The sequence below is a fragment of the Hippichthys cyanospilos genome, chromosome 22, assembly GCF_059441005.1.
Source record: "Hippichthys cyanospilos isolate Australia breed blue-spotted pipefish chromosome 22, RoL_Hcya_1.0, whole genome shotgun sequence".
NCBI lineage: Eukaryota > Metazoa > Chordata > Actinopteri > Syngnathiformes > Syngnathidae > Hippichthys > Hippichthys cyanospilos.
In genome coordinates, this window is record NC_142390.1 from 5,816,147 (window position 1) to 5,837,115 (window position 20,969).

Sequence of the window (20,969 nt, forward strand, 5' to 3'; positions counted from 1 at the left end):
AGGGACGCGATCATTAGTCACCGTCTCGCCCGAGCGGCTCACTCGTACGGGCGGCCGGTCGCCCGTGCGAGAGAAATTCGAATGTGAGATGAAATGAGGGCAAGGAGGAGGTGAAAGCGGCAGAGAAGACAGGAAATTGCTTTAATGAGGAGAATACAGATTGCTGCATAATGTTTTTTGTGCATATTTTACTGCAAACACATTTGGGCCCCTTTATGATGTGCAAAAGCTCCAGACGCTCCATTGGTACCGGTCAAAATTTGGAAACCAAATTCAAACAGACACAGCTCAAGAAATTTTAGATATTTACTCTTGGAAATGCAAAGCTGTGAATTGAAAGTCATTCCAGGTCATGAAGTTCATCCACGGCAGTTTGCAAACTTTCTTTAAATCCAAATGGTCTCACATTAAAAGGTCAGACTTACCACGCTTAAAAATACACAGCCGTGAACTTAAAAAGTCATTCCAGGTCATAAAGCATCATCAAACACATTAGAACATCAGGCTAATAATTCTTGAAAATGCACAGCGATAACTAAAGTCATTTCAGGTCATAAAGCGTCATCCACATCATAAACTCATTGAAATTCTAATTGGTACAAACACAGGCACAGGTCCAGAAATTTCAGTGATTAAGTGTTAAAAATGCACACCGGTGAATTGAAAGTAATTCCAGGTCATGAAGTTCATCCACGGCAGTTTGCAAACTTCTTTAAATCCAAATGGTCTCACATTAAAAGGTCAGACTTATCAAGCTTAAAAATACACAGCCGTGAACTTAAAAAGTCATTCCAGGTCATAAAGCATCATCAAACTCATTAGAACATCAGACTAATAATTCTTGAAAATGCACAGCGATAACTAAATAGTCATTTCAGGTCATAAAGCGTTATCCACATCATAAACTCATTGAAATTCTAATTGGTGCAAACACAGGTACAGGTCCAGAAATGTCAGTGATTAATTGTTGAAAATGCACACCGGTAAACTAAAAGTCATTTCGAGTCATAAAGTAGTATTCGTAGCAGTTTGCCAAACTTCTTTCAATTCAAATGGTCTCACATTGAAACGTCAGACATCGCTTGAAATGCGATGCAAAACAATGCACAGCGATCAGCTTAAAAAGTCATTTCAGGTCATAAAGCATCATCCACATCATGAACTTGAAATTCAAATGGCTTCAAACAAAGGAAGTAGTCAAGAGATTTAAGTGATTATTGAAAATGCTCACCAGTGAGCTAAAAGTCATTCCGGGTCATAAAGTACCACCCATAGCATTTTGCCTAACTTCTTTAAATTCAAATGGTCTCAAACGCATTAACAGTTTTCTTCAGTTCTTGCTTGTTCTTGAATGTTCTTCAATGGAAATTCATATTGTCTGACCCAAGTCATTTGATTGACTGGATTATTGTGTAACTTTCCACTTCAATCTCCAAGTTCATGTCCATCTTCACTGTGTATTTGTTTTTAATGACACAATTAAAACTCTTTCCTGGTGGAAGAGGAGAAAAAAAATCTTGTTAAATCCTCCTCCCTCCATTTCTCACTCGTTGTGTGTTATCGAATTTGTCGTCCCGCCACCATGCGGTGCCCGACTGGAGATGGCCTGGCTCGTTTCCTGAGATGAGGTTTCCATAGCAACAGGTAGCCACGTAGGCCATCGGGGCAGAATGATTTAGGTAGGGAGAAGGGGAAGGAATGGGGATGATGTTGATTGTGATTGTGTGGAAGTTTGGGGGTTGCATAGCAAGCGGGCTATTAATAGAGCTGGTTCTTGCTTAAATAGTAGACAAACAGACTCGTGTTTATCCAGAGCTTATATCGTGCTGTCTGAAGAACGTGAAAGTTCTGATGGACCGTCTTCATCGATTGTTCTGTTTGTGTTTGTCAGGCATCGCTTCCATGACGGTGCCGGTCTACATTGCCGAAGCGTCGCCGCCGCACCTGCGCGGTCAGCTGGTGACGGTCAACACCCTCTTCATCACCGGTGGGCAGTTCACCGCCAGCCTGGTGGACGGCGCCTTCAGCTACGTGCCACGTGATGGATGGAGGTCAGAACCGCACACGACCTGCTTTCAAATAGTACATATAATGAGGAGTACACAGAAGGTATTTCGGGGATGGTATTTTCACTGGCCTTTTGCAGGTATCTGCAAACACCATCTGTTTTTTTATGGCCTTAAGTTTTCTTTTTCAAATTAAGAACAAATGGATTGGAACATGAAGCAACTTATTACGAAATTATATTACACTTTTAAGTGCTTGAACTTACTACTAAATTATATTACGCTTCTAAGTGCTTGATGTGTCCAAGAAGCTCCTAGAAGTAGAAGTGTGCAGTTGTCATTTCAAATTAAGAACAAATGGATCAGAACATGAAGCAAATCGTTGCTAATTTGTGTCACAGTGACTCTTTTTCAAAGTGTTGTAAAGCTTTATGCAGATGTGCATTGTCATCAGTTACACACTTATGTAAAACAAAAATACAAGAGGTATATGCATTTTTGTTTTCCAATTAGGAACAAATGAATTGGAACATTAAACAATGTATTGCTAAATTGTATTATAGTTTTTAAATACACTTCTAGGTGCTACCAGGACACATCAGTGATGAACCACTGATAGTGTTTTCATGTAAGTGTGGAGTTTTGCTTTCTAATTAAGAACAAATGAATCGGAACATGGAGCACCTCATTGCTAAATTGTGTTTCAGTGACTCTATTTGTGCATTGTCATCAGTGACACAATTTTGCAAAACAAAAAACCCGTGCAGTTTTCTTTTCAAATTGAGAACAAAATAATTACAACATGAAGCAACTTCTTGCTAAATCGTGTTCTAGAGACTCTTTTTCAAAATATGCCGAGATATATATAATATAATATATAATATTACCAATTCCTAACATTTGTCACACATCTGCGCCACCCAATACACACTCTTATCTGCGATGATTTACCCCCCCCCCCCCCCCCCCCCATCAGAATAAAAACCCATTGGGAGTGTTTCCATGCTGAGTTGTGAAATGTCAAAGTAGATAAAGACCGTAGTTGCTTCTTCACGTAGAGCCCTCATGTCCCCGATTAGACTAACTCCTGAATTATAAATTAGTGTTAAGGTGCAGCTCCCCTTGCTCATCGAGAAAAAAAATAAAAAATAAAAAATAAAAAAAGCCTTTTGTTGGGAAATTTGAATGAATCCTTGCTCTCTACCGCTCTTATTCCCCGCTAACCAGTCATTTTGAGATTTCCCAGAAGTCTCTTTGTCAGGACATGTTGAACTCTGATTGTATGCTAAAGTGGATGCAGAGAGCTTTTAAAAGCAATTTTCCTCTCACTGTCATCATCCAGTGAATCAGCGTCGCGTTTCGGGGGGCGGTGACATTCGTTCCGTCTAGACACTGCAAATTAGGTACTTTGGAGTTTGGATTTGACATCCGGGGTGCTATTTTGGTGCCCGGTGCCAGTCAAGCTGCGCCAGTTGTCTTATTTTTCGTAAAAATGGTTGTATGCGCCGTTGTGGGAGAGAACGCGGCAGCCTTTGCGTCGAGGTTGCGTCGAGTTGTTTTTGCTAGATTTTTCCATGCATATTGTCTAAAATTTTATTTGAAATAAATAAATAAATTGACATTATGCTGATCTGTTCTTCAATAAACATTTTATTAAAAAAAAAATCAACAAACAGCTGGGAACTTTGACAGCAATTCTACTGAAAATTCAAGTATTGTTTTGGCCTCAATAATTGGTCTATCTCTAAATAATAATAATAGAAGAAAATGAAGAAAAAGCCAAAATGATGCCAAACTTCATCCTGATTTAACCTAGTCTAAAATGTAGTCTCCTCTCTGTCACCAAATTGCCAGGTGCATCAGGCTGAGTACTTTTAAATGCCCATTGGTTTTAATGAGCAGACATCAGTATCCATTTATCAGCCTTGCATGCAACCATGTTGGCAGGGGCAATTTTCCCATCAAAGGCAATGCATGAATATATGTGGTGGCCATTTTGGTAGGGTCATCAGCCCAATGATTTATATATATATATATATATATATATATATATATATATATATATATATATATATATATATAACATCACTTGAATATGTTTCCAAGTGCAGTGATTTCATTTGATTTATTCATACATTAGGTCCACAGAAGGTCACTACGGCAACCCGCTCATTTTGTGAGTTGTTTAAATTATTCCGTGTATAATGTGTGTTAAATGGCAGGGTCACAGTAAATGTTAAGGCAATTTCTCGCAGAAGGGTCTAAATTAAGTCTTGACATTTCTCCCTCAGGCTTTAATTTTAATGAGCCACCCGTTGCTTGCAAGAAAATAGAAGTGGAAAGGCTCACGTCCAAACCGTAGAATTCGATTGGTCCGCTGATGAACGCCTGCGTTCCGCCTCGCCAGGTACATGCTGGGCCTGTCGGTTCTGCCCGCCGTGCTCCAGTTTGTGGGGTTCCTCTTCCTGCCCGAGAGCCCTCGCTGGCTGATTCAACGCGGGCTGACACAGAAGGCCCGGCGCGTCCTCAGCCAAATACGAGGCAACCAGAACATCGACGAGGAGTACGACGGCATCAAGAACAGCATCGAGGAGGAAGAGAAGGACGGCGGAGGAGGTGAGACTCAGTTGTCTTTAACTTTTTCAACTTGTCAGTGCAAAACCAAAGATTGTGACACATACACGGTGAAAATGTTGTAGTGTACGTATGCACGCAACACATGTTCCTGCCAAGCGTTCCCCGCTGTTCCCCTCGCTGACAGCCGACCTTGCCAAGGAACATTATTCACACGCTACAGCAAAGACAGTCTTGCTTGCTGGATTACAAATGTGTAATGTGTTTTGGACATCCTAGTCCATTCTGAGACATAGCCTCTTCATTTGTGTCCACTGTAGTAGACATTAGTAGGCGTGTGCCAAAAAAAAGCACATATGTGTAGAGGAATGAAAATATTGTCCGTAATATTGCTCCTAATATGCTCGCACTTGCACACGTTTCATGCTTTGCCCGTGCTCACAATTAAGCTGCTCATTATCACATCATTTGGGCGACAGTTTATCCACATAATGTTTTGGAACTGCAATTTCCTGTCAAATGACAATATTGTCAACTTTCCTTCACTTAATATTACGTAATATCACGTACTTTACGGAATTTATAAGCTATACAAATTATGGCTAGCTTACAAGAATAGCATTTTTCCACATGTTGATTTTGTGGAAATGGGCATGTTCCTTACAAATCAAAACTTAACGCATGGAAGTAGTATGATGATTATTTGCACCGTAGAAATCAATCGTTTTGGATCCAAAATGGATTCTGAATCGAATCGGAGACCCCAAAATCGGATATGAATCGATCGTGAGACAGTCAAAGAAATTTGGAGATACCCAAGGTCGACAGCGTCATGGTTTCACACCCCTAACCAAATTGGTAGTCAATTCACTGCCGAACCAGTTAAAAAAATGTTCAATCTTTGACGTCTAAAGCCGTCAATGGCAGTGAATGAGTGTCAGGTTCACCTGTTTGACATTTTTAAGAAACTATATACGAAAAAAAGGAGACAAGGCATTCTTTTACCAGTTCATGCAAGAGGAGAATGGAGGAGGACTGCACAAGTACAATTCTGCCGCGTTCTGGGGAAGTCCCTCCAAATTTTCTCTTTTTATTCGATTTGGAGGTCCCTACATGAAGGTCCAATTTCTAAAAGGGCAAAAGTGCAGCTTGGGAGTGAAAAAAACATGGCCGCAACCCAGTATACTTGTCCTTAGTGAAAGATTAGTCCATGTGGCAAAACGTTACTCTGCAACATATTTCGAAAATCACAGTATAATCACTATTTACAAAACAATTTCCACAATTTTTTTTATCAACATATTATTTCTGGCCCTCCGCCTTGACATGAACTCATCCAGCGCCATCGACGACTCTAGACGTCCATTTAACCGGGCTGGGAGTGAATGAGTCAATGAGTCACACCGTGAGCTTTAATCCAGCATTTTTTATTTTTTTTTATCTGAGTTATACTCGGCTCTCACACACTGATCCCCCGATGCTGTGACCAGTCACCGAAGAGAGGCGAGGGAATCACTTTCATCCCATATCTAATCAACCTTGACAAGTGAGAACACCATGTGTCTGCCAGGAGTGCCTTCCAAACATCCTCTAGGGGCCGCGTGGCCTGCAGTCAAGAGGAACCTTCATTACACTCTCACACACACTCACCAAAACACACTCGCAGTGGCAGCAAGCTGCTTGGTTTTCATTCGGGCGTCTCGACTTTAGTCTGCGTTATCCAGTCGAGTCCCGACAGTTAACAAAGACCGAGCGGGACTCGGTGTTCTTTCTTTTTTGTCTCAGTGTTTGCTTTGCCATTAAAGCGAAGCAATTACGATTCCAGGCGAGAACTATTTTGGTACTCTAATTCGCTGCCTTAATTTTCTGCTTTATCGTCGATACTTTCTTCCGTGCGCTCGGGGCGCTTAACTCGTTCACCACCGTCGCCGACCGTAGACGTCGAGGATCCATTTTTATGAAGTTCCTTCAGGAGGGGATCATGTAATCGTAATTTCACATTTTTAGGACAAAGAATAGAAGGCTATTATTGATATATATAAACAATGGAACGATCCGATTGGTGCATATTAAATAAACATGAACAACAACAACAAAAATAAAAATATGTCCTGGAGTGACATCCCGCCCTTTCCAATGAGGCTCTCTTTGAAATATGTAAAGTAAAGCCAGTTAAACTTTCCAGCCAATTCATTTGTGTCCACTCTAGTGGACATTAGTTTTTCGTCTATTGTATATCTTAATTAAATAATGATGATGTAACCTCGAGTAACCTTTGCTTAGGTACCGTTGTGTCCATTTTGTCTCACCAAGACCGTAAAGGTAAAACCTGGGACATCAATGAACAGGCCAGGATGTCCTCTAGTGAGGACACTAGGACTTACCTCGATATAGTCCAAAAATAAATGTCCACTGGAGTAGTCCCAGGAGGTCATTTGGATTTCATCGAGATGATTCGTCCATTTTGCTTCCAAGGTAACATGAATAGCATTAATATATAATTTGGATTTTAACAATAACGAGATTCTCGTCATGCTTCCGTTTTTAATTCATCGCATGCGCTGCACCGTTGTACTCGGAGAATCGTTCGCATCAAAAAAGACTGCAATTAACCTTTGAGACGTTCGGCAGAAAATCATGAGACGTGATTGGCCAAACACTCGACTTATGAATAAAGTGCGTGCGGGCATGCATGATCTCAACATGCCTCACCGATGATAACACGTCCGTTACCATGGAAACCCCACTTCATTTTTCCTCTCACCTCCGATGATTAAAGTGCATATCGCCCTCTGATCCTTCCAACGCACAAACGTAAAGGTTTCACCTTGGGTGAAAAATGATAACGGTGGAATTATTATTAACGAAATGTCGGTTTTGATTGTTTTAACTTTTGGAGGGTTGGCATTTTATAGCGTGAAAAAACAGGACCAAAAACATGCGTTTTACTTACCATATCCCATTCAGTGCCAGGGGCGTATTTTCACGTTTTTTTAAAATTCCGGACATTCAATCCCAGGACATCCCAGAACAAATATTTGTATGAGATTATAGGCAAAATCAAACAACCAAAAAGGGTTCATAGCTCTTCTTTTTGGATTGACCAAATGAAGCGCTTATTTCACATCAACATAGTTGGAATACCTGCATATTTTGGGGATTTTTTCCGACTAATCGTAAAGTAGGGAAGCATTGTTGCAGTGACGCATCTCAACTTTGTGTGGAGTGGAGGAAGCTAGGTTTTGCCTGGGTTGTTAGAGGAGAACACAGTTTTAAATTTATGGTTTCTACCATTAATGATAGTATTTTTTTTTCTTGTTTTTGGTAAGGCTCCATTCATGCTGGGGGCTTTTTGAAGGTGACAAATAAGGTGGCCATTGATTTAGTCGGTCAAGTTTGTCTCGTACATGCTGGAATGATTGACCTTTTGTCAAAGCAAGAATCCTATTGATTTTGGTGTCTAACGTGAGATGTTTGAAAATCACGCCAAGCGCATTTTGAGATTCTTAGAAGGTTACAAAAACATCTTTCTGGATGTAAATCATGTCAGAATGATTTTTGTTTGAGTTAGTGAGCAACGTCTTTGACAAATGTTTCATAATTTTGCACACCCCGTGTTTTTAGACGGTCTTACCGTCTCCCTCCACTGGAGCTTCTATTTCTCTCGGTGACTATTAATAATTCACAGTGTTTGAGCATTTTTATGAAACTCCACTGTGGGCCCCGAGCCTGTTTAAATCCACACAGAAATCATAACGAGACCACAGCTGCTCTTGGCTTCAGGGATGACAAAATATGGGGTCTTCCTGCATCATAACTAAGCACATTATCATTGCAGATTTTTTTTTCGCATGGAAATTATGTGCAATATTTGGAAATGGATTGGATTTAAAAAGCACTCTTTAACTTAGGACTGAAGTCAATACATTTAGCTCTGAAAATGATCCGAATCATTTGACTGTGGTGCGTTTGAGGGAGAAGGTTAGAAAACATGCAGTATACCGGCCCTCGAGGACTGCAATTGGTGTGCGAGAGCTTCATTTATTTTTTTCATCTTCTTCCATTCCCCCAATTTCCAATAGTGCCCCACTTAAATACAAACAGACTGATAGCGAAAACAACTCAAGTTTGCACAACAGGGTGAAGCGCGAAAAACAAGGAGTGCCAACTGGGAAATGATCGAATTCGAGGAGACTGCAAAACTAGGATAGATTATCTGCAACTTTTAAGCCGATAATTAGCTTCTACGAGCATGCACACACAGCCAAATTTCAATGAATCTTCCGTGCAGTGCACCATTGCTACAATTGCTAGTCATTATCAACCGAGAAAGCCATTGATCTTTTGTGTATTAGGTGGCACTTCTGGGTGCTCAGTGTTCATTATGGTGTTGTTGAGCAAAATCGATGCACTCAAGACGCATCGAGGGGCGTCTTTTTGTTGTTGCTGAGTTGGAAAAAAAAAATGCTCCAGCCCAATCGCATGTTGTTTAAGGCCTCGAGAGTCGTCGACCACCCCGGACGTGCTATGTGCTATTGTAAGGATAGTAATTGGACTATTACTCCCACAAAAAGGTTTCTCTTCAACTATTTCAAGCTACTGATTGGAGAGTTTCCAAACTTCCAATGTTAAAGAAGGTCCATATCGCAGGTAGAATTGATTTGTCGGCTTTTGCATTCAGAGGTAAGAAGCGTGTAAAAAGTGCCCCGGAGTGGGTCGTTTGGATCTTCTGGCAAATTCCCGCTGGGTCAGACTGCATTATATATTGTTTGGGGCCTCCACTCCAGCAAACCACACAGCGTCAAATTGTATAATATAATACAGTGGGCCCCCGTGTTACGACATGAATCCCGTTCGTAAGGCGGGCAATCCAAACCTATGTTAAATAGCTAATACGTTTAGAACCCCAGGTAAAAACATCAAATTGTATATAAATATTAAAAATTGGGACCAAAATAGGATAATAAGTGCTACATACATATAATATGCATGTATACAGTCAGAAAACATCATAAATAAAAAATACAGAAAGAATTTATGTACCTTTGAGTGCCGCTTGTTATGCGTATATTCCCTCGTAAAGGTAGTCTAGGCTAGGCTAGCTTCAGACCTATAAACGTGAAAATAATCAAGCGTTTTGTTATTTTTCAAAGGATTTATGTACCTTTGAGTGCCACTTGTTATGCGTATATTCCCTAGTAAGGTTAGCCTAGGTTAGGCTAGCTTTGGACTTAAAAATAATCAAGATTTTTGTTATTTTTCAAGTTGCTGTTCCTACTGATCACCTTTTACCAAACCATGCTAACCCATGTTTGATTTTTTTTTTTAAATTGCATTATCCAAATTGCACAAATACTCGATTCCTGCAGCTCAAATTTTAAGTTAAGCTTTTCAACGTGCTCTGATGCTCGGTCGTTGCATGTGCGGCGTACCTCAGGGGTCATGCATAAGTACTCCACACTTGTATGCAGCCCCTTATAGCAACTGCCCTTTGCCTCATTATCTTGTTGTGACAGGTGCAATCACTTTTTTATCCAAGCGATGCTGCCTTAAAATCTTAATCAGGTTGCCAGGAAATAGCGACTTTCTTGGAAATCTCCCAGCTTGTGAATAATTGAGCAAGCCAGATCTGATATGATCCCTTCATATGTGGCTGTCAAATTGCCATTCATGGATGAAGGAATATTGAGCCCGCTAACCTTGGACACCTTCCAGTTGGAATATTTATGACTCCCATGGATGTGCAATTATAATTGCGGAGTGGAAGAATGAATTTCAAATTTTTAGCGCGGATGACTTCCTAGTTTGTATTCAGCGCGAACCTCCGCCCCGCCGCTCTTGGATATCGTCAAATGTGAGGTGACGCGATCCTGCTCTGATGACAAGTTGAGATGATAATTTGAGAGGAGGTGCAGGTTGCCTGCCAAGGTCCGCCTTTGATTTCTGTCACGTGTTCAAGGTCCTCCCGTGCTTTGATTAAACACACCGCACGCCGACATTCAAATATGAGACTCGGCCACAGTTTTTCAGCTTTCGGCTCCGTTAGCGCGCATCCGACCTGACTAATCACGCTTGACGTTTTTTTTTAATTGGGGTGTTTCCCGAAAGTAGGTGGGCGATGATAATCGGAGCGTCCGTGCGGTGTCTTGTTTTGGCCCCCCCGCCGCCGCCATCCAGTCGCTTTTAATACCTCATCTGATTGAATTACAGCAGGCTAGCGCTCCAGTGAGGAAATGAAAGCGTCTATTTGCGCATCAGTCCACGCACGCGCGTCGAACGTCAGGCTCTCGGCTTCATCGCTTCGTTAGAGAAGAAGAAGAGCGTTGGATCAATAAAGTAAATTTATGGAGTAAAGAAGCTCTTCCTCATGAAACGGCGCTCTCCGGATAGTTGATCCCGGGGACGTAAATCTTGATATCCCACGCGACTAATTCGATAACGGCGGGCTATCAAGCCATCATGCCAGCGCCGAAGGAGGCCCCGCCCATCAGCGCGCCGCTTCCTCATTTTCAGTCGTCTTCCGTCACAGCACTTTTTCACACGGCTTTAATATCGAATAATATATAGAAAAATACAGTAACGGGCTCATGGGAAATAATTACAGCAATTTCGGGTGATATTTCTACGACCACTGGGCACGCGATTTGATTTATGACTGTAATGTTCAAGTCGATATTAAAAAAAATGACAAACTTTCAAGGTATTTATTAAACTGAATGAAAGCAATTTTGTGGGTTTCTCGTTTTAAAACGGAATTGTAATTGACTTGAAATGCTGAAAAAATAGCAATAAATTTTTTTTTAGCTAAATTTCTTTTTTTATGGCATTTGTTTGACCTATATCCAAAAATCAGTGAAATGATGTGGTTGCGTAAGTGTGCACACCCCCTATGTTTTTCACATATGGCCAATCGCTGCCTTGTTTTAACTTACTTATTATTGTTATTAATATAAAAAAGTATTATTAAACCAAAGGAAAGCAATTTTGTGGGTAAATTGTAATTTACTAGAAAAAGAACGCTTTATTTTCATTGTAAATGAAAAAAAAACTGAAAAAAATACAAGTAGTGAAACAATGATTGAGATTTTAAAAAATTGTAGATAAAATTTGCTTTGTTTTTTTTAATTTGTATGCTCTCCATTGTAATCGTTTTTGATGTTCTAGTTGGCTTTTTCTGACATTTTCTGGTTCTTTTTTTTTAATGCTAATGACATTTGGAACTTTTCACAATTTACTTCACGATTAAAAAGTATTTATAAAGTAATTATAAAGTATTATCAAACCAAATGAAAGCAATTTTGTGGGTAAATTGTAATTTACTAGAAAAAGAACGCTTTATTTTCATTGTAAATGAAAAAAAACTGAAAAAAAACAAATACAAGTAGTGAAACAATAATTGAGATTTTAAAAAATTGTACATAAAATTTAATTGTTTTTTTTTATTTGTATGCTCTCCATTGTAATCGTTTTTGATGTTCTAGTTGGCTTTTTCTGACATTTTCTTGTTCTTTTTTTTTAATGCTAACGACATTTGGAACTTTTCACAATTTACTTCACGATTAAAAAGTATTTATAAAGTAATTATAAAGTATTATCAAACCAAATGAAAGAAATTTTGTGGGTAAATTGTAATTTACTAGAAAAAGAACGCTTTATTTTCATTGTAAATGAAAAAAAACTGAAAAAAAACAAATACAAGTAGTGAAACAATAATTGAGATTTTAAAAAATTGTACATAAAATTTAATTGTTTTTTTTTTATTTGTATGCTCTCCATTGTAATCGTTTTTGATGTTCTAGTTGGCTTTTTCTGACATTTTCTGGTTCTTTTTTTTTAACGCTAATGACATTTGGAACTTTTCACAATTTACTTCACGATTAAAAAGTATTTATAAAGTAATTATAAAGTATTATCAAACCAAATGAAAGCAATTTTGTGGGTAAATTGTAATTTACTAGAAAAAGAACGCTTTATTTTCATTGTAAATGAAAAAAATTAAAAAAACAAATACAAGTAGTGAAACAATAATTGAGATTTTAAAAAATTGAACATAAAATTTAATTGTTTTTTTTTATTTGTATGCTCTCCATTGTAATCGTTTTTGATGTTCTAGTTGGCTTTTTCTGACATTTTCTTGTTCTTTTTTTTTAATGCTAACGACATTTGGAACTTTTCACAATTCACGTCACGATTAAGGCCACAAAACATGTCTAAGTTGAGTTGTGAGTGTCTTTAGAACTTGTTGGATTAAAAAATAAAGAGTTGGTTAACATTTGAGTGATTTCCGAACGCCGTGTGGCAAAGTGAGCGTTTTATGAGGCTAATGAATTGAGTGCATCAGAGAAAAGTGCTTCTCATTTCTGCACCATTTGAAAGCTGCTTTTCCTCCAGAGGTTTTCTCCGCCATCTTTCCCTCCTCTGTCCTCTATGCTTGTCCGTTGGCTGTCTCATCCCATTACGACCGGAGCTTCTCAGGGAAACGGGCTTGTTGGCATGATGGCTTGAGGCGAGAAGTTGCGAATAAGACGGGCGCAGCTGGAATAACTAGACCAAAAGATGCCCAGGTGGAGAGCAATCAGCACCGTGGACAGCTCATTGAAGAAAACTTGCTGTCTTTGTGCAGTCGCTTGAACAGTGCTCGTTATTCACTGTGCTCAGTGGACTTTGATTTGGTGAATAGGGCTTTTTGATTTTTTTTTTGCCTATTTTTAGTCATGTTAGAGCAGCGTTAGAATTTTCTATAAGTGCATATATGGGTGTATACACATCTACATACATTTATATATGTGTATAGATATATGTATATATATATATATATATATATATATATATATATATATATATATATATATATATATACATATATACATATATTTATCGATGTGTATAGATGTATATATGTAAATATATTTATTTGTGTACATATAAAGTGTACATATACATATACATACAGAAATATATGTACACAAATATATTTACATATATACATCTATACATATCGATAAATATATGTATATATACATATATTTTGACATATATGTCAAATATCTTTATGTAGTTTGTGTATTTACAGTATGTTTGTGTATATACTGTTATACAGTACGGTAACTTCCCAATAATTGAGTCCTTGCACACACACACACTATATATATATATATATATATATATATATATATATATATATATATATATATATATATATATATATATATATATATGATCCTGTGTGTATGTTATATATCTACTGTATGTGTATGCATATATGATTATTTACATATTTATATATATATATATATATATATATATATATATATATATATATATATATATACTCTATGTGTATACATATGTGATTATTCACATATTTATGTGTATATATATATATATATATATATATATATATATATATATATATATATATATATATATATGCACTTTATACATGTGTATTTATAAACTGAATATATGCATATATGTATGTATTAAATTCAAAAATATAGTGTATATTTATATGTATGTACATAAATTTTCAGCACATGTATATATGTTTATGTGTGAATGTGGGCATATGCAGTATTACTGTAAGTGTGTATAAGTTATATATAATGTATATACGTAGAGTATAATATACGGTATATATGCATATAAATAATGAAATATCCTTTTGTCTGATTTGAATTGTGCTGTATTTCCATCTCCAGACGGCCCAGTGATCTGGCGCATGCTGACTTACCCCCCCACGCGGCGAGCACTCCTAGTGGGGTGCGGCCTCCAGATGTTCCAGCAGCTCTCCGGAATCAACACCGTCATGTGAGTGCGTCGGCCCGCTTTCAGCTCGTTTGAGCATGTGCACATGCCAACTTCACTTTAAAAGTTTTGGATCATGTCAGTGATTTCAGTGATAAGTATTCCGCAGATTACGTATCGCAATCCTTCCTATGCAGCCAAACTCTTGGAGACGGATGCGACAGTTTAGCGACGCGCTATGAAATCGCAAAGGGTTTCATACTGCCACATCTGGGAAGAAACCGAGCACTTTTTGTTCTTGTTATCGCTCCATCTGCGTCTGTCTCGGCGCCCCTTCCAGATGAACTATATTACCCGGCTCTGTAAACAATCTGGTGATGTGTGCTGTTGCCTAGCAACCAGCAGAGCAAAGGCAATAGGCTAAGTGCCTGCGTGTTCGTACAATTTTTTTTTTTTTTTTTTAATGCACTCGTGTGGTCCACACTGCGGATTGTTATCTACACACTGAAACATTGGCGTGTAGCTCGAAAGAGGGCATGGAAAATGAATTATGGCCAAAGAAATTTTGTGCTGCTGTTCAGAGAAGTGACACATTGCACCTGTCACAAAATACGTTTGCGTTCCAATCAATGCACGTTGTCTATTGGCTGCATGTCTCTTTAAATGGACATTCGTCTTCATCCTGAGCCTCACTGTCAACAGCAGAGCTCATGACTGAGCCTCTTCTTCTCTCTCTCTCTCTCACACACACACACACACACACACACACACACACACACACACACAGATCCGCTCCTCAATAGTGGTCCATTTATAGGGATGGGTAGTCAAGATGGTTCCATAGATTTTTATTTTTTGGCTTACAGCTGGCATTCAAAGATGATACTGCTTAGTTATATCAGTTTAATTAATAATGTAGGATGATAGGGGTGTGCAAACTTTTGCAATCAAGATTTGAGTTTTTAAATGGGCAAGCTCGGATTTATATATATATATATATATATATATATATATATATATATATATATATATATATATATATATATATATATATATATATATATATATAAAATCAGCTTTGTATGCAAAATGTTCGTTTTTTTAAATAACGACTAATAGCTCATTTAATTTTATATGTATTAGAGCCTAACTGCCTGGCTGGGTATTTTCAAACCATAAAAAGCTGTGAAAAATATTTCGTATTTCAATATAACACAAGATAAACACATTCAACATTTACTCTAAAAAAAAAGGATTTTTTTGCCTTTTATTACCTCATGTAAACAAATTCAATATGCTATTTCTTCCTGTAATTTTATTGTTTTTTTTTTTCCCAAAAATAAGTTAGTACACCAAAAAATTGGAAGCTAGGGGATCATTATATACAAGTACAAGTAATTAACAAGTAAAAAACAAGTACACAAGTAATTATATACAATCAAAAACATAAAAAAAAAAACTTTTAAAATCAAATGGTCTCCAACATATTATGAGGTCAACAAATACAAGCTATTACCGCTTGAAAATGCTTCGCTGTGAATTGAAAATCATTCCAGGACAGGAAAACAATGTCCTAAAATCGATTTCATGAGTAAATAATCACCAAATAAACACAGTACATAAACATAAAATATATTTGATTCCTATAGACTTTAGTGTCACTACAACGGATGCAGAAGCAGCAGCAAACATTAACAGATGAAAAAAATTCTATTTATACATTTATTCATTTATCATAAATGTATTATGGTATTATTGATATATTTATTGTTATTTATTTTCCAAAATATTCTCTGATAACTCCATTCGGGTGAATTGCATTATTGATACACAGAATTATCCACCAATTCATAACTTTAAATGTATATATGACCATTAATTGTTAATTTTTTGCACTTATTGTATTTGTTCATATTCTGGACTCGTAGCTGTCATAAATGCGATCATAATAGACTAAAAATCGCACCCGGGTTTCTTTTTCGGGTCTCGGCTTTGACTCGACTCCCCGAGCTCGGCGTTTCTCCTTAATTGGGTGGTTCAGGTGCGCGCAATTTGAAAACGGCCAACTGTGTGAACTCGCCTGTTGGTTGTTATCAATCTTCCTGACTTTGGTTCCTGCAGACCGATCTGGTCTCACTCTGCCCACAACTCGGTTAAAAAAATGTAGGTTATAAATGAGAAATGATAGCTCCGCCCCTTGTCGCAAACGAGCCTTAGAAAGGTTGCAGAAGCTCAGCTCGGACTTTGTGTTCACATCATTAACACCCTGTCATGTGATATTTGAGACGGGCCCCTATATCGTTTCCAGAACTGCCGACATTTGGCAGTTTTCCACGTGTGATGCGCTTCCCGCAATCTGGCGGCCTCGCAGATGGTCCCGCCACCAAATGTCACGTTTGAAATGTCACAAAACTCGAAATCGAACACACGAACACGAAACGAAATTAAATGTGCTCCTATTTTTGCCCGTTTCCATTTTTTTTTCTTTTGTTTGTTCGCTAGGCAGTCTTAACCGCCCAAACTCCTCCTCCTCGTTCTCGCGCGTAACTAAATATAGACATTTTTAATGAGGAATGTTCTATTATCATCCAAATCGTACGCACAAGCGCATTACGCGCTCACTCTCATTTGCGGAATACACAGCGAGCAGATGTCATTAATGAAGCGGCACGTTTCAGATTTGAAGCGCTCAAATGTGCGGAACACAGATGTAAATGTAAAATGTTCCGCTTGTGTGACAGAAACGAATGAGCCCTGTTGTGCAGCACCTATTTTTTTTCTTGTATAAATGAACCAAAAAAAATGACGTTATTGTGCTATTGTAAGTATGTTGGTTTGCTTTTACAATTCTGTTGCACTTTTTTTTCCTTCTCTTTTCATATCTATGGTATCGGGCCTTGGTATCGACTCCGTCCCAAAACAATCCGATTTTTTTGATTAATATAAACAGCGAAAGAAAAAACAACTTTACATTAATGAGCTGGCTGCAACAGCTTAACGGAATAGCAATTCATTTAAATGGGATTTTATTTTCTATTTTCTTCCTTTTGCAGCTGAATTCTGCTAACTTGGCTGTAAAAAATTGCTGTTTGACTTTCATTTGACAACTTTACTTTAATTCCAAAATTTTATTCGCGTAAACAAGCTATGAAGAAAGTAGTTGAAAAATGTGATTAATTGCGATTAACTGTGAAGAATTTCAAAATGTAACTTTTTTAGTGATTGACTGCACCACTACATATGTTTATGCATGCATCAATAGATACATAGATGGATATACGTATGTATATATCCTGTGTGTATCTATGTGTATATTTGTATGTGTATTTTTGCACATATGCATGTGTGTGTACTATATATATATATATATATATATATATATATATGTATACAGTATATATATATATATATATATATATATATATATATATATGTATACAGAATATATATATATATATATATATATATATATATATATATATATATATATATAGGCATGTATATATGTGTGCATATGTACATATATATGTACAAGCATGTGTATATGTGTCTATATGTACATATATATGTACAAGCATGTGTATATGTGTCTATATGTACATATGTGTGTAATATACTTGTATATACATGTATATATGTAAGTGTATCTACAGTATATGTGTTTACATATATGTATATATGTTATATGTATGTGCACAGTATATGTACGTATGTATATATATATGTGGCTATATGTATGTATGGAATATGTGTACATTTATGTATTTATGTCGTGTATATTTACATATGTGGGTACATGTGTATGTACGTATGTGTATATATATATATATATATATATATATATATATATATATATATATAATATATATATATATATATATATATATATATATATATATATATATATATATATATATATATATATATATATATGTATATATATATATGTATACAGTATATATATATATATATGTATATATATATATGTGGCTATATGTATGTACGGAATATGTGTACATTTATGTTTTTATGTCGTGTATATTTACATATGTGGGTACATGTGTATGTACGTATGTATATATATGTATATATATATATATATATATATATATATATATATATATATATATATATATATATATATATATATATATATATATATATATATATATATATGCACATACATGTTTCTAAGTGTGTGTGTTTCTATGTGTGTGTGTACTGTACTGTATATGTGAAGTATATACATATACATATGTATACACAGTATATATGTTTATATATGTACTTATGTGTGTATATGAGTCTGTATGTATGTATGTACATGTACTGTATATATGTATATGCATGTAGTATATTTGTATCTATATGTATATTGTATATACAGTATATTTATTCATATTTGTATACTGTATACATATATTTCAGCAGAAGGGCTGGAGTTGTGATTGTATTGCTATAAATGATCCTAACAAGGTGATGGCATGTTCTCACTCACCTGTCAGGCTTTTTTTTTTCTTTCTCACCTCTCCATCTCCATTTCCAGTAGCTGTCACTCTGTTTTTCCTCTCTCGTCATCTCCTCTGACTTTTTTGTCACTTGTAGTTGGGTCACATACTTTATTTTTTTCTCAAATGAGGACTTCTATTCAGGCGTTGTCTTTATTTATCTGCTGATGTGTTTGCGTCTGGCAGGTACTACAGCGCCACCATCTTGCAGATGTCGGGCGTGCGGGATGACCGGCTGGCCATCTGGCTGGCGGGACTCACCACCCTCACCAACTTCCTGTTCACGCTGCTCGGAGTGTGGCTGGTGGAGAGAGTGGGCCGACGCAGGCTCACCCTGGGCAGCATCGGCGGTGAGATGCAAACGAAAACGTCCTGTGATATAACCTCATCTCTTTGCAATTTGTCAAGGCAAACTCAGCTGTGTGTGTTTTTTTATTTTTTTGTTGTTTTTTGGCAGGCACATGTTTGGGCTTGTGCCTGCTGGCAGTGGGCTTCCTGCTGTCGGCCCAGCACAGTCCCGCCGTCACCTTCCATCCGCTGGAACCTTCTGTGGCCAACTCCACCTGCCTCAAGTATCGGTGAGTTTCATTCATTTAACAGCAGCCTTCTATCGACCCTCCTTGAGCCCAACATTTCAGGGGAAAAAAAAACAAACAAATACCTGGAATTTAATGCCTGGCACTCAGGAAATTATGTCTTTCACGAGGGTTCTTGACTTATATAAACAGGGATTTTGTGAAGGCACTTTAACCCTTTCACTGCTGTTGGGACAATGCACAGCTTTCAAAAAAAAAAAAAAAATAGTAGTAGGTATAGGAATTGTACTAATAAGATGAAACGGCATCCCAGCAGTTCATTACACACCCATCTACAGTGGCAACTTTCTAGTAGTACAGAAATATATTGACATGTGCTGTATATGTCTGTTAATTCAGATTACATTGATTTCTATGTATTGAATGCGTTTGGCGATCATTTTAAATTCTTTGGCATGTTTATATTAATATTATTGTTATTACTATAAAATACGAAAAAAATCCCAGGCCTGTAACCTAATCTATGGAAGTGGGAATTTTATAATTAATTTTCCAGGTATGCTAGACTTATGAAGAAGTAATATATGCCATAAGATTTTAAAAAAATAGGTAGTGAAAGGGTTAAGGGGTATGTGGAAATTTAACCGGATTTTTGCAGGTATAAACATCTAAATTCCTGCTTTGCAACGCCGTGAAAATAAGCTTTATTTTCAAATCAAGAGCAAATTGATTGGAACAATAACCAATGTATTGTCAAATGGTGTTACAGCAACTCTTTTGCAAAACGTTGTATACTTTTATCTTGTCCGATTATATACGGGTGCACATTGTGATCAAAATTGCTTTGCACTGGGAAGGTCGGTAGTTGCATAAAAAATATTTCCCAAGGAGTAAATCGCTGAAAAAAAAGCTGAGAACTGCTGATCGTGTATTGTGTATCTAAGTTTTGACCCAGAACATACTACGAGTTCATGGAAAATGACCAGTATGTAGGGGTTAAAAGGTCAAATTGTCCATCTAATTATAATGCCCTCTTATTGCCTCTAATAGTTGTTTTCAAGAGTGGAAGCCCCTTGAAAGGGTGTCATTAAATGAGGACAATTGGAGGCCTGTGTTGCTCGTGTGCCAATGTGTGTGTGGTCATCGCCCCATTGCGTGGGCTCGCATCGTTTGTGGCAAAGTAAAGCGGTGCGGCCACAGCAGTGCCGCAAAAGCACTCATCTCTTGATTTTTCCACCATCTTCATCTTTGTGCGCGACGGCGCTGCAGCGAGTCCATTAAGGGTCGGTGTCGGGATTGTTGCTCCGGGGTTTCGTTTTCTGCCTAAGTGAGAGTAAATTGCAACAAAAAGGCCATGTGATCTGTTTATGAAATTGGGCGTCACAAAAAAGCAATTTGAATCGGAACATTGGCTTTCGTTTTAAAGTTGCGAGCGCGGCCAATCGAATGGTTCAACTCGACGCGCCGTCATTGAATCGTATCCCACACTGTGGACTGAGATTTGCGATGAATAATGATGAATAATCGTGATTAACAATCCCGATTTCGATATTTACAAAATAATCGTGATTATTATTTTGGCCGTAATCGTGCAGCCT

The 20,969-nt window shown here is 37.3% G+C and overlaps 1 protein-coding gene across 3 annotated transcripts in view; it reads left to right on the top strand.

Annotated features, from left to right (window-relative positions):
• Positions 1–20,969, top strand: part of slc2a13a (solute carrier family 2 member 13a) — a 56,723-nt gene that overhangs the window by 31,385 nt on the left and 4,369 nt on the right. For all 3 annotated transcript variants that reach the window (XM_088406506.1, XM_088406507.1, XM_088406508.1), the window contains 5 exons: positions 1,892–2,051; positions 4,414–4,622; positions 14,282–14,390; positions 19,022–19,185; positions 19,293–19,413. In XM_088406506.1, coding sequence (XP_088262632.1) covers positions 1,892–2,051; positions 4,414–4,622; positions 14,282–14,390; positions 19,022–19,185; positions 19,293–19,413 — 763 coding nt within the window. The remainder of the gene's footprint in view (positions 1–1,891; positions 2,052–4,413; positions 4,623–14,281; positions 14,391–19,021; positions 19,186–19,292; positions 19,414–20,969) is intronic.